This window comes from Drosophila yakuba, chromosome X, assembly GCF_016746365.2.
Source record: "Drosophila yakuba strain Tai18E2 chromosome X, Prin_Dyak_Tai18E2_2.1, whole genome shotgun sequence".
NCBI lineage: Eukaryota > Metazoa > Arthropoda > Insecta > Diptera > Drosophilidae > Drosophila > Drosophila yakuba.
This window is the reverse complement of record NC_052526.2, coordinates 10017401-10037767: the sequence shown is the minus strand read 5'-3', so window position 1 is coordinate 10037767 and position 20367 is coordinate 10017401. Positions and strand designations below refer to the sequence as shown.

General features: G+C 42.4%; 1 protein-coding gene across 1 annotated transcript; it reads right to left on the bottom strand.

Moving 5' to 3' along the window:
- Window positions 1-12812: 12812 nt before the first annotated feature.
- Window positions 12813-13883, bottom strand: LOC6524850 (transcription elongation factor S-II). The gene is made up of 2 exons (XM_002100654.4): window positions 13823-13883; window positions 12813-13766 (listed from the first exon to the last, which is right to left on the bottom strand). The coding sequence occupies exon 2, from the start codon at window positions 13663-13665 to the stop codon at window positions 13177-13179; it is 489 nt and encodes a 162-aa protein (XP_002100690.1). The 5' UTR covers window positions 13666-13766; window positions 13823-13883; the 3' UTR covers window positions 12813-13176.
- Window positions 13884-20367: the final 6484 nt, after the last annotated feature.

Here is a 20367-nt window from a genome sequence, read left to right as displayed (position 1 = left end):
CCACTTGGAAATATATCACACACCAGAATCGCTGCTTGTTGACATTTCTGCAGCATCATTCGGATAATTTGCATATTTAATTGAAGAATCCCAACGCATTTCGTAATTTTCCTTATTCGTTTTTTTTTAGGTTTTTTAATAAAAACTACGAAAATGTCAAGTAAATTTTGTCGAAGGCAAAGAAGGTAAAAATTGGTAGATGGAGTAAATGGAGAATCACTTTTGGATGGTGACGAACGAGTGGAAACCCCGCGGCGACCATCAAGCAAAAGGGTTAAATGCAAATGAACGCACATCCTTCGAGATGCCCCGAATTCGGGCGATCCTGGAACAGGACACACGGACCTCGGACGCGATCCAACCCCCGAATTCCGAATCCCAAATCCCGAATCCCAAATCCCGAATCCCGGCCAGTTGTCAACCGCGCTTGACAGATCTCCGTCGCCCGAAACTGGATTTCAGTCCCTTCCAACTCCCTTCACTTTTCCATACATGGGGCCTCCTCAAGCAATTCATTTTCCTTCAACTTGATTCGGCCATGGGACAGCAAGTAGGACCACCCTTTCCGCAGGATCACAGACATATATGTACATACACATACTCTTATATAGATCTAAGTTGGCTGGGAATATGAGGTGAACTTGCTGGGAAAGTCCTTGCTAGAATTTCCATTGTAGATTGCATACTTATAAACGTATTAGCATTGGGAAATGGTTTACTAACTACATACAAGTTATTTTTCCAGTGCATCTCCAGGGGTAACAATGTTCTTTTAGTTTTCCGGTTGCAGCTTTTCCCAACTCCGCCAAGCTCTGTAATTTTTTAATCAAAACAAAAACAGCAACACGCAAAGGGGGGCCGCCCAACTGAGCAACTGAACAACTGAGTCCCATAGAAGATCCTGCCAGGGAGTAGGGCATTCCGATCTGAATCGGAATCCAAATCCCAGTTTGATGTAACGCCCATCGCGATAATTTAGAAATTAAATGTAGTTCGCCCAACTGTGAGAAGGGAAGAGAAAGCAAGAAATGCCGCAAACACACAAATCAAATCTAATCAAGCAAAGAAAGCGCACTTTCCCAAGGACACAGGACGCAGGACGAAGGCGATGGTGCAGGCGACGGCAAGGGGTAGCCACCCCTCCGCGGAAAAGGATCACCCCTCAGAAGGGAGCAAAATACGAGAAAGGAATAAAAAACGAAAACGAAAGGAAAAACGAAAACACCAAGGCATTGGTCTAGTTTTTTTTGTTCTCTCCTTGTCGCAGCAACTGCAATTACATTTAATTTTCGGGATTTCAATTTCGTTCTCGTTTTTTGGCTTGGACCCATGTGACTCACGCCACATCCACATCCCAGTCCACATCCACAGACGGGGTGTCCTTTTGCCATGGGTGTCAGGATCTGTCCGTCCACCTATTATTATTATTGTTGTTCTCTGTTTTCTTCTTATTTTTTTGTTGTTTGAGCCTAGACCGACGGGCCTCGTAATTATTTAGTTTAGGTTTTTTTTTCATTTCGTCCTTGCTGCTTGCAGCCTCCCGGATTTCTTATCCTTGATTGCAACGGCAAATCGGATCAGTGGCTCGGAAACTTTCAATTTCATGCTTAGTTTTTCACCGGAATCACGAAATTACGGAACAATGCCAACAGGATATAAATTTCCACGAATGGCGGATTGGCCAAATGCCAGGATCTTAGCTTGAGAAAATTTCACTCACTAGATTTTGTTAGCTTGTATTACTAATTTATTTTATTAAATTGAATTCACCAAATGTATATTGCAATTTTCACTTCAAGCACAACTTTGTATTAAATTTTTAACAATTTTAACTTTTGACAATTTAAGAAATTTCAACAAATCAAAAGGCAATTAATAAATCGCTTGCCAAATAAAATTAGGATTTGCATAAAATGTACAGCATTGCTTATAAAAAAGTGATCAAAAATGAACAAAAAGGGAAATGCCACCTCTTAATAATTTTTAAATATATTCTGTTTTAATTCTGTTTACCCATATTTCTAATAATTCGTTTAGTGTTAAGTTTCATACATACATAGGTGTATATAAGAATACATGATTGGCACTTGGAAGCCACGTCACTCTTCTTACTCAGCGCAGCATAATGAGGCAATTTAAATGCTAATACTTTGCCCGACAAAATATCAAATTATAATCCTTCGACGCGCCAGAGGGTTGGGATTTATAATTATGGAATATGAATACGAATGGTGAATTAGTTTGGCATTATTCGGAATTGGCTTTCAGCTCTTCTCATTCAAATCGCAGTCGCCTAATAAGATTGCAAACTAATGGGCGCACATAATAATATTAAATGTCACTCTAAATTTAATCTTTTCACATTAAATACATATTATTCATATTTTCAAAGTTGATGATTCATATTATTATATTATATTATATTATTTATATTTTTAAAGCTGATGATGTTGAGTGAATGTAATGAACTATTTTATCTCTTTTGATTTTTATTTCATGTTGTGTAACTTGCAGTTGAGCTTCGATTTTTGTGGAGTCCGTTAAAGTCAGGTTTTTCCCAAAGTTTGTTTTGCTGGTTCGCCGTAAAAGGAAATGTAAATTTAAATGGAAATGAAGAACACACCTAAACAAACAGGAGTTTGCAGCCACCACTGCCGGAAAACTGGATGAAGTTTGTGGTTGTGCACAATGAGATGCCGATCGCTAAGCTGCTGGACCTGCTGGCCGCAGGATGACCGCGCAGGAAGGAGCGTGTGCCGGGGTCAAAGGTCGCATCGCATCCGCAGCTGACTTTTCCAACTGCTGCCTACTGCTGCCGAACAATGGAAAACTCCTGACCGCTCGCTTTGTTTACCCATTTTTTAAATAAATTAAACAAATAGTGGAAAATGCGCGCGCGCGCTTTTCATATTTTGTGTTTGCTTTTCGATAATTTCAACTGTGCGCACGCTCAGCAAAATGAAAAAAAAAAAAATTGGAAATGACAAACGATGTCGCTAAGCCGCGACAATATGAGGCTATTAGGGTAATAATTTGTGGGATTAGAGCGGAAAACTCAGCCACCCCAACTGGAGGTCCTGTGGCCATGTCCGCATATGACGATTGCATGTTTTGACTGGAAAGAACGCATTTTATTAGCAAGAAATCGAAGAGTTCAAGCTCTTAAGTTCCACAAAATATTAATGACATTTATATAAAAATATCTTGAAAACTGAAAGCTTTATATCTATAAAATGTACTACTAATAATGCAAGTTTTTGTGTAACAAGCTAAATATTTTAAATACGTTTCTGCTGGCAATTGAGTGTCATAGTTATTTATAGCAAAATAAATTCATAATTTTATAGCCCATAATTTTATAGATTTCTAAAAAATTATATTAGATTGCATATCCTCAAGAGCGTTATTTAAAACAGTTATTGTTTAGAGACAATGAAATCTGCATTCAGATTGACCAACGTATTTTTTATTTTTTTTGTATGCCCTCTAGTTTTGCATTTCCGTTGGCTCAGCGGGTCCTTGGTCCTTATCGTCCTGTTGGCCCCGCGGTGCGAAGTACTTGCCTTTGCGGTTTTGGGAAATTATTTCGAATTATGACATATTAAGATTTATGCGTCGGGGAGAGAGTAAATCGCCGCGGCGAGGGGATCAAGCGTTTGCCAAAATGTGCGAGCACAGGAGGCGACCGCAGGATGCTGCTCCTTGCTCCTTGCTTCTTGGTCCTTCGTCCTACATCCTTGCATTTCCATGGCTGGATCGCCCGAAAGCCTGATCGGGTTTCAAGCGATCGCACAATGGGCGCTCCGTGACTTACAGCTGTTTCGGTGAGAAGGAGGGAATCCTTCACATCCACATCCACATCCACATCCTTGCCGTCGTCCTTAAACTCGACTCGTGTATCATCCTGGGCCGCGGGCAAGGCGACGAGCACGCTATTATTATTTCATATTTTGATTTATTGTTTTGCTTATTGTTTTGCCACACATTCAGCATTCAACGCGATGGCGCCGCAATTTTTGGCAAATGCCAAATGCCGAATGCCTTATGCCTTTACCTTCACCACCGCCTTATCCTTTTGTTTATTCGTCCTGCGGTCTTGGGCTTCGTCTTTCTTTTTTCGCAAGCGATTTATGTTAATTTTTGCCCAACTGAAATTTCATGTCCTCCTTTGTTTGCCATGTTTCGCACAAAAGAGGTCAATAATTCAAAATTCCAGCAGACTTGCAGCTATGATTTATAGTATTTCTTTTGGTTTATTCCATAATTCATATGTATATGCATGTTTTACATTGCAAGATTTTTGTTTATTATTATTATTGCATTAGTTTTTAAAAAATCACTTTTTGTCGATTCAAAAATTCAAACGATTTAAAATATTCAGATATTGATTTTAAATAGAAATAGCTGAAGTGGTGCGCTCAGTGGCGCCATCTATGGCTGTAAGTCGGCACCAAGCTCGTTGGTTCTGGGAACTTACGTTAGGTGTCGCTGTTGTCGTGTGTGAGCGGTCCTGTAAAATTATATCTATATATAAATTTTACATAGGTAGACTAGCAATTGGTTCGTACTTTTGACAAATGTATGTAAGACTATGTAAGTAAAATTGTAATTTTATATATTTTTGTTTATTTTGGCGTTAATTAATTTTTTCCCAAATTCCAGGGGCTTGTAGAATACAATATTTTATCTAAGATCAAACGTGTGGTAAAAATAAATTGTGTGTTTAATTGATTTTAACGTGACATGGCAATGCCCTCACATTTCCTGTTGCTACGAGGCTTGCGAAATGTTTAATAAACTTTAAACAAACTGCAAAGGCGTCATGTTTTCCGTGAAATCCCAATACAATTTGAACTAAAATCATCTGGAATAAACTATAACAATTTCCGATTGCAATAGCAATAATTGACGAGCATTAATTTTATTTGGACTACTCATTTGGTGAGTGTTTCAATATTGATGGATTTTATGAGCGGCTAGATGAGCTCTGGATGCTGAGTGGGATGTCGATCGATGCTGGCCGAATAAATATACAGAAACTAGTGGCGACACTGAGAGAAAACAAGTGGCAAGTTGAAAAATACCTACGACTATTTTCTACCTTAATATGTTACCATAACATTTAAGGGTCTGATTTGAATCTAATTTTACAAAATATATATTCAGAATCAGGAACTGAATACTTATTACTAGGTTTTTGTCCGCAGTGTGGCAGTTTTCTAGATCGATCCGTTTGTTTAGGAAATTCACGTAGGAAATGGAAAATTGCTCACCCGCGGGGATCTCGATCTCGATCTCGTCCAGCTGGATGACATCATTTGCCTTGTGAATGAAATCCATCGCATGAATGACCTAATAAATACAACAATGAGTGCCATGAATCAACGGCGGTGCATTTTGCACACAATGGGGAAATTTGCAGTCCAGTCAATTGCCATCCATTTCCCAAGTGCCATCCAGAGCGTTGCATTTCACCAGAAACAGACGCGGTGTCGCCAGCACCACCCACTGCACCACTCACCGCACCACTCACCGCACCACCCACTGCACCACCCTGCATCACTGTTTTTCCCCACTCTCAATTAACAATCGCTCGGCATCGAGTGACGTTGATCGGATCGAGACCATGTTAATTAATCAATGGAAACTGCCGTTTCACTCTTAATCACTCTTAAATGGTCGCACACAAGGCGCCCACTTACACCCACTGACCCACCCACTTGGTTACCACCTCCCCGCACCTCACTCCACCCACTTTAGCCCACCATTCGGACATTCGATCACGGATTACGCATTCCATGAATGGCCCATTTCGTAGAAAGTTTAATCAGCTTTAATCAGTTTACTCTTTGTACTGATTGGCGCTGGAAAATGCGTTGGCAGGCAGGAAAAACGTTGGAAATCTATAAATATATTTGGAATATTTGAAAATATCTCTGATCAACTGCACTCCCTCCCTACTTTCTTTCTGTTTTTGGCTAATTAGCCAATATTTATTTGCAGCGCCTACGCAGTCGCTAGTTTTCGGTGTGAAATGGCAATTTGAGGCAGATTACTCATACGCCGCGTGGTCCACTTGCTGTTACAAACGTGCATGAAACGGGTTTCCCCCCACCCCCCGCGATAGCCGCCACTTGTTTTTTATGCTTTTTTGATGATGTGTGATATATGGACACGCAATGAAATGGCAACAATTATTATGCAAATGCGACGTTTTGTTTTATGAGCCATAAAAAAAACAGAGGCAAGCCAGCAAAGAGCACTGTGTGCGTGTGCGTTTTCCGAATAGAAATGCCAGGCAAATTAATTAAAGCTAATTACAAGCAGCAGGAGGAGGAGATGGAGATGCTTGAGGATTGGGAGTTCAAGATTACGCCAGCATGGACCACACGTGCTGGCGATGCTGGCGATTTTGCACCCGGAAGATGATGCCGCAGATTTCCAGGCACTCGTCAGCTTTTCAGCTTTTCAGCGTTGATTAAAGCAAGTTGCAACAATAAATGCAGTTTCATTGGAGTTAATCAGCCAAGCCAGTCGCTGAACTCGCCTACAGGCACATCAAGTACAGGCGCACCTCCGTAAAGCGAACAACTGCATTTCAAACTGGATTTCTGTTTGAATGAGTGCTCTGTAGATGGGATAAAGCATTTTTTGTACAATATATACAATTTATGATGTGATGTAAATAAAGTTGGATAGAAAATGCTGAGAAAGAAGCCCACCTGTAGCTAACAAATTAGCAAACTGAGTGAAGCGTGTGCAAGGGAGATGGAGCGTCAGCGAGAGCGAGATGGAGCGTCTTGTGGCAGGGTCAACTTGTGGCATGTGTCTTCTGTTCGCTGTGTGTGCTGCATTGCCATTTGATTGGAATTTATGGCTCGCCGGTTGCATATTTATGCTCTTGTCAAGCGGCACCACATCTCCACCCCCTCAAAGCACCACACTGCACCACCCTGCACCACCCTGCACCGCCCTGCACCACCCTGCACCACCCTGCACCGCCCTGCACCACCCTGCACCACATTGCAGCACCAAGTGCACTGCATTTAGATGAGACGGACCGATAATGACATTTGTGCCGCATCTTCGCCAGCCACTTGAGCTGCTCTTCAGCTTTTCTGTGGCATTTGAATCGCAATTGAAATTGAAATGACTTTGTTGCAATGTCGTTGTTCTGCAGCGCTGCCAATAAATAAAGTCACATCTTGCAGAACAATGGAAGCGGTGCCCCAGATATACATATATATATATATACACATATATACTTGAGATATCCAAAGACAGTCGATAAGTAGGCGACTGGGAACGATTGATCTTTCCGATCGCAGAGACGCGAGATAACCAATCAGCCAAATAAAAGATATTCAGAAGATATTTCGAGTTGATCCCGATTCCAAATTTGATTACTCATTTGAACTGGTTGAACTGCGATCGCCTGAATGAAAATTCCATAGTGCGCAGCCCGAAAATGTTTTATTGGCCACAGAGTGCCAATAATAAATTCTATAAATATGCAAATATGCAGTGGGCCAAACGATGCCAATGGCCTTAAGTGCTGCGAGTCCAACCACCCAACCACCCACCGCTTTTCCGCTTTTACACACATTTTCCAGTGGCTTCTGATTGGCAGCGTACGTGCGCTTTTCCCATTGTGCCAATTGAAAAATGGCAAAAATTGCAAAAGAACAAAAAAAAAAATGGATTAAAGTGAAAAACAGAAATAGGCGATTGAAAAGTGGCAAAAGAACTGCCGGCAGCTGCAACATTTGGCCAAGTGCCGATTGGCAATAATTTATGCACCACCGCAAATATCATCAATCCAACCCAATCGAATCGTATCGTATCGTATCGAATTGAATTGAATCGAACTGAGTTGAATTGAATCCAATGCGATGCAAGGAGCCATGAGCCATGAGCCATCATCGAATCCCTGCCAAACTATCGATCAGCGGTCACCTGCTGGCCAAACCCGCAGAAGTGTCAAATAAATAACGCGAACAGGCCATAAAAATGGATGACACCGGGAGCAGCCAAATGGAGCGGAGGTGCAAGTGTGGGCACTTTAATGAAAACAATAAATCTTCATCACTTCCAACTCAATCGAAACGAATCGAATCGCATCGCATCGCATTGCAACGCAACGCCTCGCATCGAAATGCAAAGCAATCGAATGAAAATGCCAGTGCAAAGTTCAGTGGCGTGGTCACCAAAAAAGGGGGCAGTTTACTCCCTCTCACATAATGATTAAAAAAGAATCAAAAATGTAATAAGTCTTAGGTACAACATCTCAACAATGCTAACAAATCAAAGAGGCACTTCTAAATAGAATCAACGGAGTTATAAACTCAAAAGGTTTTGCTGCTTACTTTTGAACACCTTTTTCCAAATATTTTGCTGCATACATTTGAACACCTTTTTCGAAATATTGTGCTGCACTTTTGAACACCTTTTTCGAAATATTTTGCTGCCAAGTTTTAGACACTATTTTAAGGATTTTTATGCTCCACAGACTTTTATGGTTTATGAACAATTTCGTGGCTTTTTAACACCACAACTAGATGCTAAATCAACGCACCAAACTCTTGATTGTTAAATGCTCCATTGAGCAAAAACCCCAGTGAAAGTAAACCCCCCTTTGGGCCGCACTACGCACCTGATCGCCGTGATAATTTATGGGGAGGGAAGTGCACTTGTAAATTTACACAAACCGAAGCTCGTCAATTAATGGAGCTCTCGCCACCCGATGCTTCCTGTCCCGCCCGCCCGGCAAAAAATTGAAACGGAAGCGCAAATTTTGATTAATTGAAATGGAAATCCAACAAACAAAAAATGCCAAAAACAGTGGCGCAACTACTGGCGCTGGCGTAATTGGCCAACGGTGGGTGTGTCCATGTCCACCGACGATCCACCGATCCGATCCGCTAGCAAACCACCGAGCAGCACCACTGGCGTCATCGCCACTGACGCATAAAAAAATAATCGTGGATCGTTGGAGCATCAGAGGGAGGAGAGCGGGGGGGCGGAGAAGCGCTGACGGTTGATGGCTCTTCTGTTCGATGTTCATGGTTGTCAGCCAAACGATTATGCAATTTATTTTCATAAGTGACTAGCCACCCACCACCCACCACCCAACACCCACAGGCACCCAGTCAAGGTCGCTGGCGAATGCAAATGTATCGATACCCATTCGCACATTAATCGCCACGATCGTTTGTCAATCAGGGAAAATGACGAGGCCCCCCTCTTAATTCCAACCCCAACCCATGGATCCACATGGATACACACGATCCCCAATGGCGAAGCCACTTGACTTATGCAGCGATCGTTCCTTTTCTCGATGAGATCACTGGCTGCAAGACTTCCGGCAAGGTAGATTAAATGGGCATTCCTAAGCACGGCGATCTATTGGTTTCCGCGTGGATCTCGGATCTTCAGATCGTTTATTTTAGGTTCTAGTGCTGCTCCATCAATTAGCAGACCGCCAAGGCAATTGTCGCCTCATTTGAACTAAAGAATTCCTCCCTTTTCGGATGAATAGAATGTGAATACTCTTCCCCTTTACGTATGAATAGAATATGAATACTCTTCCCCTTTACGTATGAATGTAATGTGAATACTCTTCTTCGCTTCGGTTGAATAGAATGTGAATACTCCTCCCTTTTCGCAGGAATAGAATGTGAATACTTTTCAGGACTCGGACTGCAAGTTTGCCAGGTTGCACAGGTCAACGGGGTGGTCCACATTCCGGAGATCGAAAGGAATTCCAAGTGCTCATATTGGCTGGTTGTTTTGGGGGGCGTGGAGGGGCTGGAAGGGGGTTAGGCGTCGCGGGGCGTGGCCACACGTGATTTACATGTCTCAGCGGGCTAATTTGTTGATGCAAATGCGGGTGTGGCCTGTTCTCGGATCGGTGTCCCCAGCACGCGCCCACAAATAAATAAATGGCTGGAGATGGAAATGGAAACCGGTGACGGGGAATTGGGGGATGGGGAAGGGGAATTGGGGATGGGGGGAATGGATGGGTGCTGGGGTCTTGGACGGAGATCGCAGCCAATGGCGACAATTGGCATTCACCGTCGCAATTAATCATCATCACCGTCCGATTGACAATCGGGCCACAAATAAATCAAAATCAAAACCATAAAAAAGCGCATGCAGCGTCGGCATACAAGTGCACTTAAAGAAAAATCTACACAGTTTTAAAATACAAAAAAAGGGATTTTAGCTAAATATATAATAGTTTCATTATATACTCTATATTTCCTCTATATACATTACTTAATGTTTGTAATATGACAACAGATTATATACTATATCTATCGAATTCTAATTAAGTCATTTGCTTGCAGCGCCCTAGAGTTTCGTCGAGTGTAGCTCCCAATCATTGCCACAATTCATCAAGTATGCAAACACACGCGGGCAAATCAATCAATGGCGAGGAGTGGAATGGAGGAGGAGGTGTAGGATGAGGAGGATTGGGTGTAGGTTGAGAGGTCGTCGTGGTTCTCCGATTCAGCAGTTCCACAGAAGGTGTCAAGGTGTCGTAATCCTAGGCAGCCAGGGTGCAAGGACCAACTGGCAGGGGCAAGTGCGTCCTGTGCCACCAGATGACGCACGATGTGCACGATGTGGGAAAAACCCGAGCGCAGGGTTTCCTAAAAACCGTAGAGCACAAATCGAATGCGGCACACAATAACCCGATTGTGATGATCTAGAATCGCACGGAGCACTCTCACGCATCCGTGGCCATATGTGTTGCACCGATCGGAAATTCCCAGGACAGGTAGACTGCATGGATGTGGGACGTGGATTGGAATTGGGATTGAGATTGGGATTGGGATTGGGATTGGGACTAGAACACAGACCAGGTCGCAACGCCCGCCAAGAAGCCAATTTAAATAAGCAGCATAAACAAAAGCGACAGCGTTTTATGATCCCAGCTCCTTATCCTTGCACAAGGATATGCCCATGGCAATGGCCATCTATGCAGGTAGGATGATGATGCGCCAACCGCACTGCTTCGTCCTGGTCGGATGGGCTTTTCCCACGCAACCGCGACCTTATCTGCGCCCCTTTTATGAGGCTGCATCTGTTTTCGCACTTCGTCTACGTACATGCACTATATGGTGGGAATTTCCGCTGGAACATCCTACCTGTTCCTCTGAACTCGACGATCCTGGAGAGCCTGTCGATGCTGAGCTTCCACACAGGTCAGTCATAAACATTTAACAATCAATAGTAAATCCTTTATGGCCAACTGATGTCGCAGTCGTTCGATTAAATGATGGCTCAATTAAAATGATGCCACAGGTTCAAAATGGATATAAAACGCATAATAATCAATAGGAAATCCTTCATGATAAGCCTTTTATAAATTGAGAGTTAATAATGCTTTTGTTTTAATTATCTTATAATAAGCATTATGATATCTTATATATCTTATTATGATAAGCATGATATCTTAGTTTGCAACTACGTATGGAACTAGTAGTATTATAGTATAATCCAAATATAATCTAAAATAAATCTAATTCGGAGTTTGAAGTACCTAAATCAATGGTTAAAGTTTTAGTTTTAGTTCGTACATAGTTACTTAACATTTTAAAAACACCAATGCACACATGGATCTATATTGATTGCCATGTTCGTTGTTTACTATATAGCACCCTATACACTCTTACCTGGATCTGCTCACTTGGTTGATCCCCAGATCTGCGACATAATGCCAAACACAAGCAACTTGTTCGCTTGATCTGCGCAATCCCCGCAGTTTTACTATCTGATTTTATATGGCACTTGCGACTCTTTGAACTGATTTGCTATATTTTATTTATGGCCAATCCCAAATCCAAATCCAAGTCCAAGTCCATTTCCATATCCATAGCCATATTCATGTCCATGTCCATGTCCAAGTCGATGTCCATTTCGATGTCAGTCATTCATTTTGGTGCTCGACTGCTAATGCCTTAAAGCCAAAATCCATTTCGTCGTTTGGCCATATAATCCAACATTATACATCAAATATGGCACTTGAAAGCACCGCGCGTCTGCATGCCAATCTGAACCCCCAACCCCCCCTCCCCCCTCCAAATCCCCAGCGGAATTTTCCCGATTTTCCCCATTTTCCGCTACCACCTTTCTGCGGCGATCGCACTTGTCGCTGGCGCCGGCGCCTTCAGGGTCGTCAATTTTTCGAGCGACATTTCGAACCGGTGGCTAAAATCACAAAAACCAAACAACCAAAAACAAAAAAAAAAAAAAGAGAGGAAAAAAGTAATAGAAATCCGAAAACAAATAAGCGATTTTGTTTGGGGGAAAATGATGATGATCGGCGCCAGACGAACATAAAAACGCCAAAAAGAAACGGAAAGGAAGCCTGGGAAAGGCGCATTTCCACTTTGTTTATTCGCTTTTTTTTCTGTTTAATGGTTTTTTTTTTGGCCAATTAATGCGATTTACTTGATTCGCTTTTGCATTCATTGTTGTGCTGCGTTTACGACGGCGGATATTAATTAACTTGCCCGTCTCTGTGGAGCAATCATTTCCATCATTCCCATCAAGAGTCCACCTATCATCCCAGTTCTCAATCCGAACCTGAATCTCAATCCCATTACCATAAGCATAATTATTGCCATGGCCAATCCGAGTCAATGCCATTAAAGTGGCCATAACCTCCTCTGCTCTAACCTCCATCATTTGTCTGCACTCGGGAACGACCCACGCTACATATAAACCCATCCAATCCGATCCCATCAGATACCATCCTATACCACCCACTCCGAGATCATCCCAGTGAATGATTCATTAAAGTGTAAAGTGCTAACTAATAGTCGAAAATTTCATTAAATCTACGCTGCTCGTTTTTTATACATGCATACATAGTATATAGTCCATAGTATATTGTTGAATGTTTATAAAACAGCGATTTGCTTTCTTGCTGGCGAACAAAGGAGCATCGTTGTGAAGGCCACTTGATGGACTCATTGATACCCTCTGGCATTTAGAGGTATGTATGTGCAAAAGGCGTATATTTTGTAAGAGTATCAAGTGCATTTAAGAAGTCAGTGGAAGTGGAAGATCAGTGGAAGTGGAAGATCAGTGGCAGTGGAAGATCAGTGTTTTAGCGATGAGCTGGTAACCAGCTGGTAACCAGAGGACTGAATCCTCTAAGGTTGACTAGTTCTTCCAGCGGTTGCCGCACTCGTCGCACATGACGAAGGTGACCATGGGCTCATCGCCATCGCGGGTGTGTAATTGGATGCAGTTGCGCTTGTGGCAGCGATCGCACTTGAACAGATCCGTCTTGGTGCCCTGGAACTTGGCCATCTGCGCCTTGTTGATCGAGTCCTGGACGAACTTCTGGCGCATCTGCTTCAGATCATCGCTGGCCATCTCCTCGGGCGTCATCCTCGCCATCTTCTCCACGCCTATCAGCCCGAGCAAGAACTTCTCGCGCAATCCGGGATTCTTTGGATCCCGCAAGTTGGCCAGTCGCGAACGTATGCGATTCTTGTACTTCACCTGGCAGCACTTCAGCTCCACGTAAATGGCCTCCTCCAGCTGGGCGGCCATGTCCTCCGGATCTCCACATCCTTCCGGCAAATCGCCCGCTTGCAGGGCGGCGGCCAACATCTCGCGGCACTTGATGCGCACTTCAAAGGACATGGCTTAGTTTGGAAAAACTGAGTTGCTTCAGTTGAAGAAAACACAATTCAATTGCTCTGAAAAGTTGGGCTTTGAATGGGAGACGTCAGAGTTGACAGGCACTGCGAGGAAAACGAAGTTAGAAGTCGACATAATGTGGAAATATTTCATTTATTACTTAAGCCATTGAGTTGTTCTTAACTTAGTATAATTTGTGTATTTACTTATTCGTAAATTTTAGATCCATAATAGATCGCTATTCCATTACTCCCCAAAAAAAAAGAAAGGTGCTAGAATCGACACTGAGCGGAAAAGCAAACACAAATGGAAATGAAAATGGAAATGAAAATCGAAATGATATTTCCCATTTAGTCTATAGGTTTGTGTTTGTGTTTGTCGTTCTGCTTTCTTTGTGCGCCGATGCCATTTGATTTCGCTAATCGTCTACAACAAACAGCGCGGAGATGATCTAATTATTGACGCACGAATCCCGCAGAAACACCAAAAACCAAAGGGAAATGAATAATAAAAAAAAAAAGGAAAATTGCAAAATTGAAAATGGAAAATGGAAAATGGTAGATGGAGGTATTGAAATATTGAAAAGCCAAACAACAGCGACGAGGCAGGAAAAAAGAGCCAAACGAAATTGCCAGCGAAATTGAAAACAAAATCGAAATCATTATCCAAGTCATTAGCTCTTTAGCGAGTCGTTGTTGTTGTTCCTGTTGTTGTTGTTGTCGCCTTGTTCTTTTTATTGTTGCCGGATATAAATCTGCTAATGTACTTAAACAAGCAACCAAAACCAACCCACCCACCCACTCACACCCCCACTTCCACTTCCATTCGCATTCGTTCCGCGGTGCGTGCGCGTTTTTCTAGCGTTTTAAAACGCCTCCGCCGACCTTCAACTGTTAAACTTGACGACCTCAGCGAAATGTAAACAGCCGCCACCGATTCGAAGCTACCCAAATACAAAATACAAAGATACAAGATACAAATGTATCTATCAATGGTCTGGGGAATTGGTTCATGGCCGAATATTGACCTTGGCGGCCTTTTGTCTTTCGCTTTTCGCCTTTGGTAATTTGGCTTGGTAAACAAGCTGGGAAAAGCTGGAACCTTTGTGGCCAAAAACAAATCACTTTCTCCAGATTCGGGAAAATGTACAGAATGTGTGGAAGATTTATTACGCTTGCAAAATAATTGTTTATGGCTGAATATAACTAAAAAATAAAAAATTACCACTTAAATAGTTGAATTCAAGTATGCAGCAATTTCCCACTAATTTACCTCGATCAATTTGCATTTTCCAAGTTACTAAAGTCCAATTGCTGCAGTTGCTCCATGGACAGACGGACGAATGAATAGATGGACGAATGGATGAATAGATGGATGGATGAATAGATAGATGGATGGATGAATAGATGGATGGATGGATGAATCGATGGCTGGATGGACGTTTCCCATCGGCGGAGTGCAGTTACATTCGCTGCCTACTTGTCTCCCGCCGAAGCCACTGCCCACTGCCCACTGCCCACTGCCCATTGCCCATTGCCACGCCCCCCGCCCGCTACGCCCCCGGCGTGGCCTTCTTTCACCTTGGCTACGTGATGCCATGGCGTGATCGTGTAACAATGCGAGTGATTAGTACGCGCCGGCGTTCAAAATGCGCAATCCGCCGATGGCAGCGAACTTTACCTTTTTTTCTTCGTCGTCATCGTTGTTGTTACTGTTGTTATTATTATTGTTGTTGCTGTCGTTGTTATTGTTGTTGCTGGACTGTAGATGCAGTTTTGGTTGCCGCTTCATAAACAGGCTATATGCGATTTCCGTATCATTATGACAGTCGATGGGCATGAAATAAATAAATATAAACAAATAAATATACTAATATATGTACCACATCTGCAGGAATATATTACTATTTTTATAAAAACAATGCTCCATAAATACTATTTAGATTCAGCAGTCCAAGTATGCTCTTTAAGATACATGATATGATATGGGCACACATAATACCTTAACTCAACTGGGTATTCGGAAGTTGGCACGTCGCAGCTTCAGAGTTCCTGGTTGTTTTGTTTTGCAGTGGCCTTTGTTACTCTGACTGTCTGACTGTCTGACCATGTGTCTGTGCGGTGTTCGCAGCCACAGCCACATCCACATTCACATCCACAGCCACATCCAGTGGATGCATTGCAGCATGCGCGCATGCGCCGACCACTCCACAATGCAACTGGCGGTCGAGTGAAATGATTTAGTGTGATTTATCTGCGAATTCCTTCTTTCAATCTCTTCTCACGCCACAGATCGCTGCGGCAAAGGGCCTCTGGCCTCAGGATCTGTGGATCGGAGGCTTGGAAGGCTAGCCACATGGAACAGGGAACATGGATTATGGAGATGGAGCTGGAGATGGAGCTGGTGCTGGTCATAGCCGGGTTAAGCCCTGTTAAATGCGGCGCGGCCACGCCCACCGTGGCGGGGAAGGTGTTATAAAAGCGATAATAAAAAATTATAAGCTATGCCCCATAAATTGGCATTTAATAGTTGAAATTTACACTGAATTGACAGTGGCTCGCAAAAGTCTGCGGCGGCGTGTGTAGGCATACTAAATTATCACAAGCTGTTCAGGTAGGTCCACATCCACAACCACATCCATATGAACATGAACATGAACATCCACCCGCCGCTGAAATTCTGGGGAGGATCAGACGATACCCATTTGGCAAAGCCGCTGCCGTGGGCAATCGAGCGCGATTTATGATGCATCATTATAACAATTTTTATTATGGTTATATTTTGATACGCACGCCAGCGAAATCATGCCCATTTCTGAAATACTCGTACATGGAAATACAGTGCTTGCCATTTTATAAGCTCATTTCCGAACTTCCTTTGCCTTTGCCTTTTCTCAAAATATTAAGTTTTCAACCTTACCTTTTTATTTTTTTTGTTGGCTTTTATGACAGACATTTTATTGATTGATTTGCGGCAATAAGAAAATCTATAAATAATTTGAATGTAGCAATGTATTGTAGCAATGAAAACCTTCCCACACTAAATGGCTGCATTTATCTAATCTGATATTTAAAAATAAAAAATACACACCCTCAATGCAATGACATAATTTCATTACTACCAACTACATTCGTTTGTATAGCGATTATTTTATCGATGGCGACAAGCTAAAATAAATAAATAACGTACGCAGCTGATTAATGAGTTAATTAAATCATTACCATAAATCAAATCAATACCCAGTTTTGTTTTGCTAAACGCTTTGTGGGCTGTTGATTGTTATTGTTGGTTGAAAATAACGCCAAATGCGAAAATTATAATTATATATAAATCCAAAAAAAAAGTAACTATCAACTGAAACTTTGTACAGTCTGAATAAATACTTTTTCATGACAAATGCCACAATAAAAGCGCTACAGTTGCGATACGCACCTTGCGACTTCGCTTTAGTATCGTCTTCGTTTTGGGCCAGATCTTATCAGCTGACTTTTGGCCATTTTATCTGGCCCACTCAGGCCATCCGATCAACGTAATCATCCTCATTACAGCTGATAGTGGCCAGAACAACTTTATCTGATTCGTGTTGCAATTCGCTGACCTCGTCTCGCTCCACTTTGTCTTTTTATTTCCCCCCAGTTATAGTATACATATATATCTTATATACGCATATCTTTATGTACAGATAGTTACTTCTGAAGCTATGAAGTAACTGAGTATAAAATACTTAAAAGGTATCTCGCTGTTTATCTGCCTTTATCATCGACCATCAATGTCTTAACACATTTTCAGTTCTGTTTGTTCTTGAGTTGTGTGTTTGCTTTTTGTATTTTATTATTTCGTGTGTACCTCATTTATTTATATATTTTGTAAATGTTTCCTTTTTTTTTTTGGTATAGCTTCGTTTTTTTTGTTTTGTTGGAGTTTCGAGTGTCAATTAGCGCGGCATTTGCTAATAGAGTACTTAGGGCCGATTACCGGGGTGAATCGATTCGGTTAAGGCCCAGTTAATCGCAGTGACATGATCGTCGGCCTGGAAAGAGGGGGGTTCTTCAGCTCCATCTCCCCTTCCACCCCCCCTCTCCCCCCCGCACACAAATTGCCCCTCCCCTCTCTGTGCGGTGGCAGACAAGCAGGAGGCACAGAAGAATAAGAAGAAGCAGGGGGCACTCGCAAAGTGGAAGTGGAGTGCATGTTGTTGGATGTATTAAAATTCCAACAATTAGGGAACATTTCACATGCCTTTCTAATAGCCAACAACGTGCTTGGCAACCCAGAGGGATCCGTGGATCCATGGATCGCTGGCTAGCAAGCTTTCTGACTTGGTGGATCGCTGGTGGAATCGCTAGTGAATCGCTGGTGGATGGATGGATGGCTGGTTGGGTGGATGGGTGGATGGGTGGTGTGGCATGGAGTGGCATGGAGTGCCATGGTGTTTTGTGCACTCAGATGCAACAAGTTGATAGCCGGAGCTAGTCAAACCGCTTTGCTGCTCACTCACTATGCAATTTCACATGGGCGGCGGTGGCGGTGGCGGAAAAGCGGAGGAAAAGTGCTGGAAAAAAGGAGCAACTGCGGCAACAAAGGAACAGCAAACTGGAAGCAGATCAGCAGCACATCAGCATGTTGGCATGTCAATAATCTTGTACGAGTCGTGTTGGAGGAGTTCCACGTGCACAGCGAGAAAGGGGTAGTGACAATTTGTCAGCTGAAACTGAAAATACACTTAAATTATTAAAATTGAAGTATTATTAAAATGAAGTATTCATATTCCATTCCAAGGCATGTAACTAGTTATTATAAATCTAGCCATATTTTACATTATTTTCTGCGATTTTTCCAGGTGCAACTGGAGTTGGGGAAAGCAAAAGCAAAAGCAAAAGTGGCAACAAAAGCAAGACAAGTTGCAAGTAAGCAAGACTGGTTCCAGATCCCTGTCGCAAAGTCCCCGACCGAGATATCGATCTCGATCTCGTACTCAATACCAATTTCAATTTTAATTCCTATTCCGAATCCGAATCCGAATCATTCGCCAATGGACGTGACTTGCCACTTCCGTTTCCAGTTTGCCACGCATCGCATTGAATTGAATTGAGTTCGTTTCGATTGAAAACGAAATCCGATTTGTGCCATCCATCAATTATATTCGCACTTTCCCACCAAGATCTGGTCACTGCGGTTCCTTCTCCTGCTCCTGCCCCTACTCCCTCTCCCTCTTCTTTTCCCACACCTCCAGATCTCAGAACGCAGATCTGAGAACTCAGTGCCCACATCCCGAGATTCTCCTTGTTGTGTCACGCTTTGGCCACAGGCAACACCCTGCAGCGCGATCGCACCTAGCTACGCCCACCCATTCGAACGCACGTACGTGACCGGTACAGTGAGCACGCACCGAGTGACAACGGATGAGCTGGCGATCAATAGAGTCTTCTGCGGGGGAGGAACAGGGTGTCCAGTGCAGATAACTCGGCACCTAACTAAATATGTGACTAATACAATGCGTAAATAAATCAAACTCAAACATGTTACCCAACTAAAATAGTTTGTAAAAGGCGAGCCATGTTTCAAATCAATGCTCACTATTTTTTTATTGCATGTTTGCAATATTTATGTGTAATAATTTTATATGCCATTTCATTTCGTACTTAACTTTAATTTAACTTTATTTTATATTTAAATAGTCTTAGGTTTTATATTGAATTCTTGCACTATAATAGCAGTTACGCTAGTTGGAATGAGATAAACACTTTAGAGTGGCGAACAAGAGGAATTGAAATGTAAATGATTTGCTGCCATTGAATCGCAGACCTCGTCACGATCCCTGGGATTCCGTGCCCCTAATGCCTCCATGTTTCCATTTCCATTTCCAATTCCAATTCCATTCCCATTTCCATGCTGACGACGAGACATTTTGGGACGTGGCCAGCGAAATGACGCGAAGGTGGCCAAAAAGCAAAGCCACATTTAACATTTAACATTAAACAGCCAAATACCTAAAAAATCAAAAGCAATGGCAAAATCAAAGCCCGAGAACCGTGCCAACCATCAGCCATCAACCACCAACCACCAAGCAGCAACCACTGAGCACCACATATACATAGCACATATGTACATATGTGGCATATAGTATATATGCTATATGGCATATAACAACCACCGACATCGACAACGACATCGACATCGACCCTCGCACGTTCCACGCTCCATTGACAGAAAACAAATTTGCATTTGCCAGCCAGTCATTCTGCAAAAAACGGGGCACTCTCAAAAGAATCGTCTTTGAAATGGGGCATATCGGGCATATTTTCGATACTTCTTTAATTTATTTAGGGAAAAATTATATAAATTGCATTCAAGGATTATATATACTAATATAGCAAAGTGATGGGCTTAGACAAAGAATGAATGCCCTTTAATTTATTCTCTGGTTGATTTCGGTGGAGTACTGCAGGGTAGCATTCAAGTCCAGAGGGGTTGCGGCAAAAGCATTTCCCTGACTAATCACGGCCAAAGAATCCCATTAGCAAAGGTCCAAAATAATTCGCAAATTATTTGCGTTAAGCTGAAGATTATGTGCTAGAAATTAATAACGCATGTGAGTCAAGCATGAGAATGGCCACATAAATCTTATGATGATTTTAAAAAGATTTGCATATAATTTCCACACTCGGCCTGTTGCTCATATAAACATAGTCATGTTTTATTTTT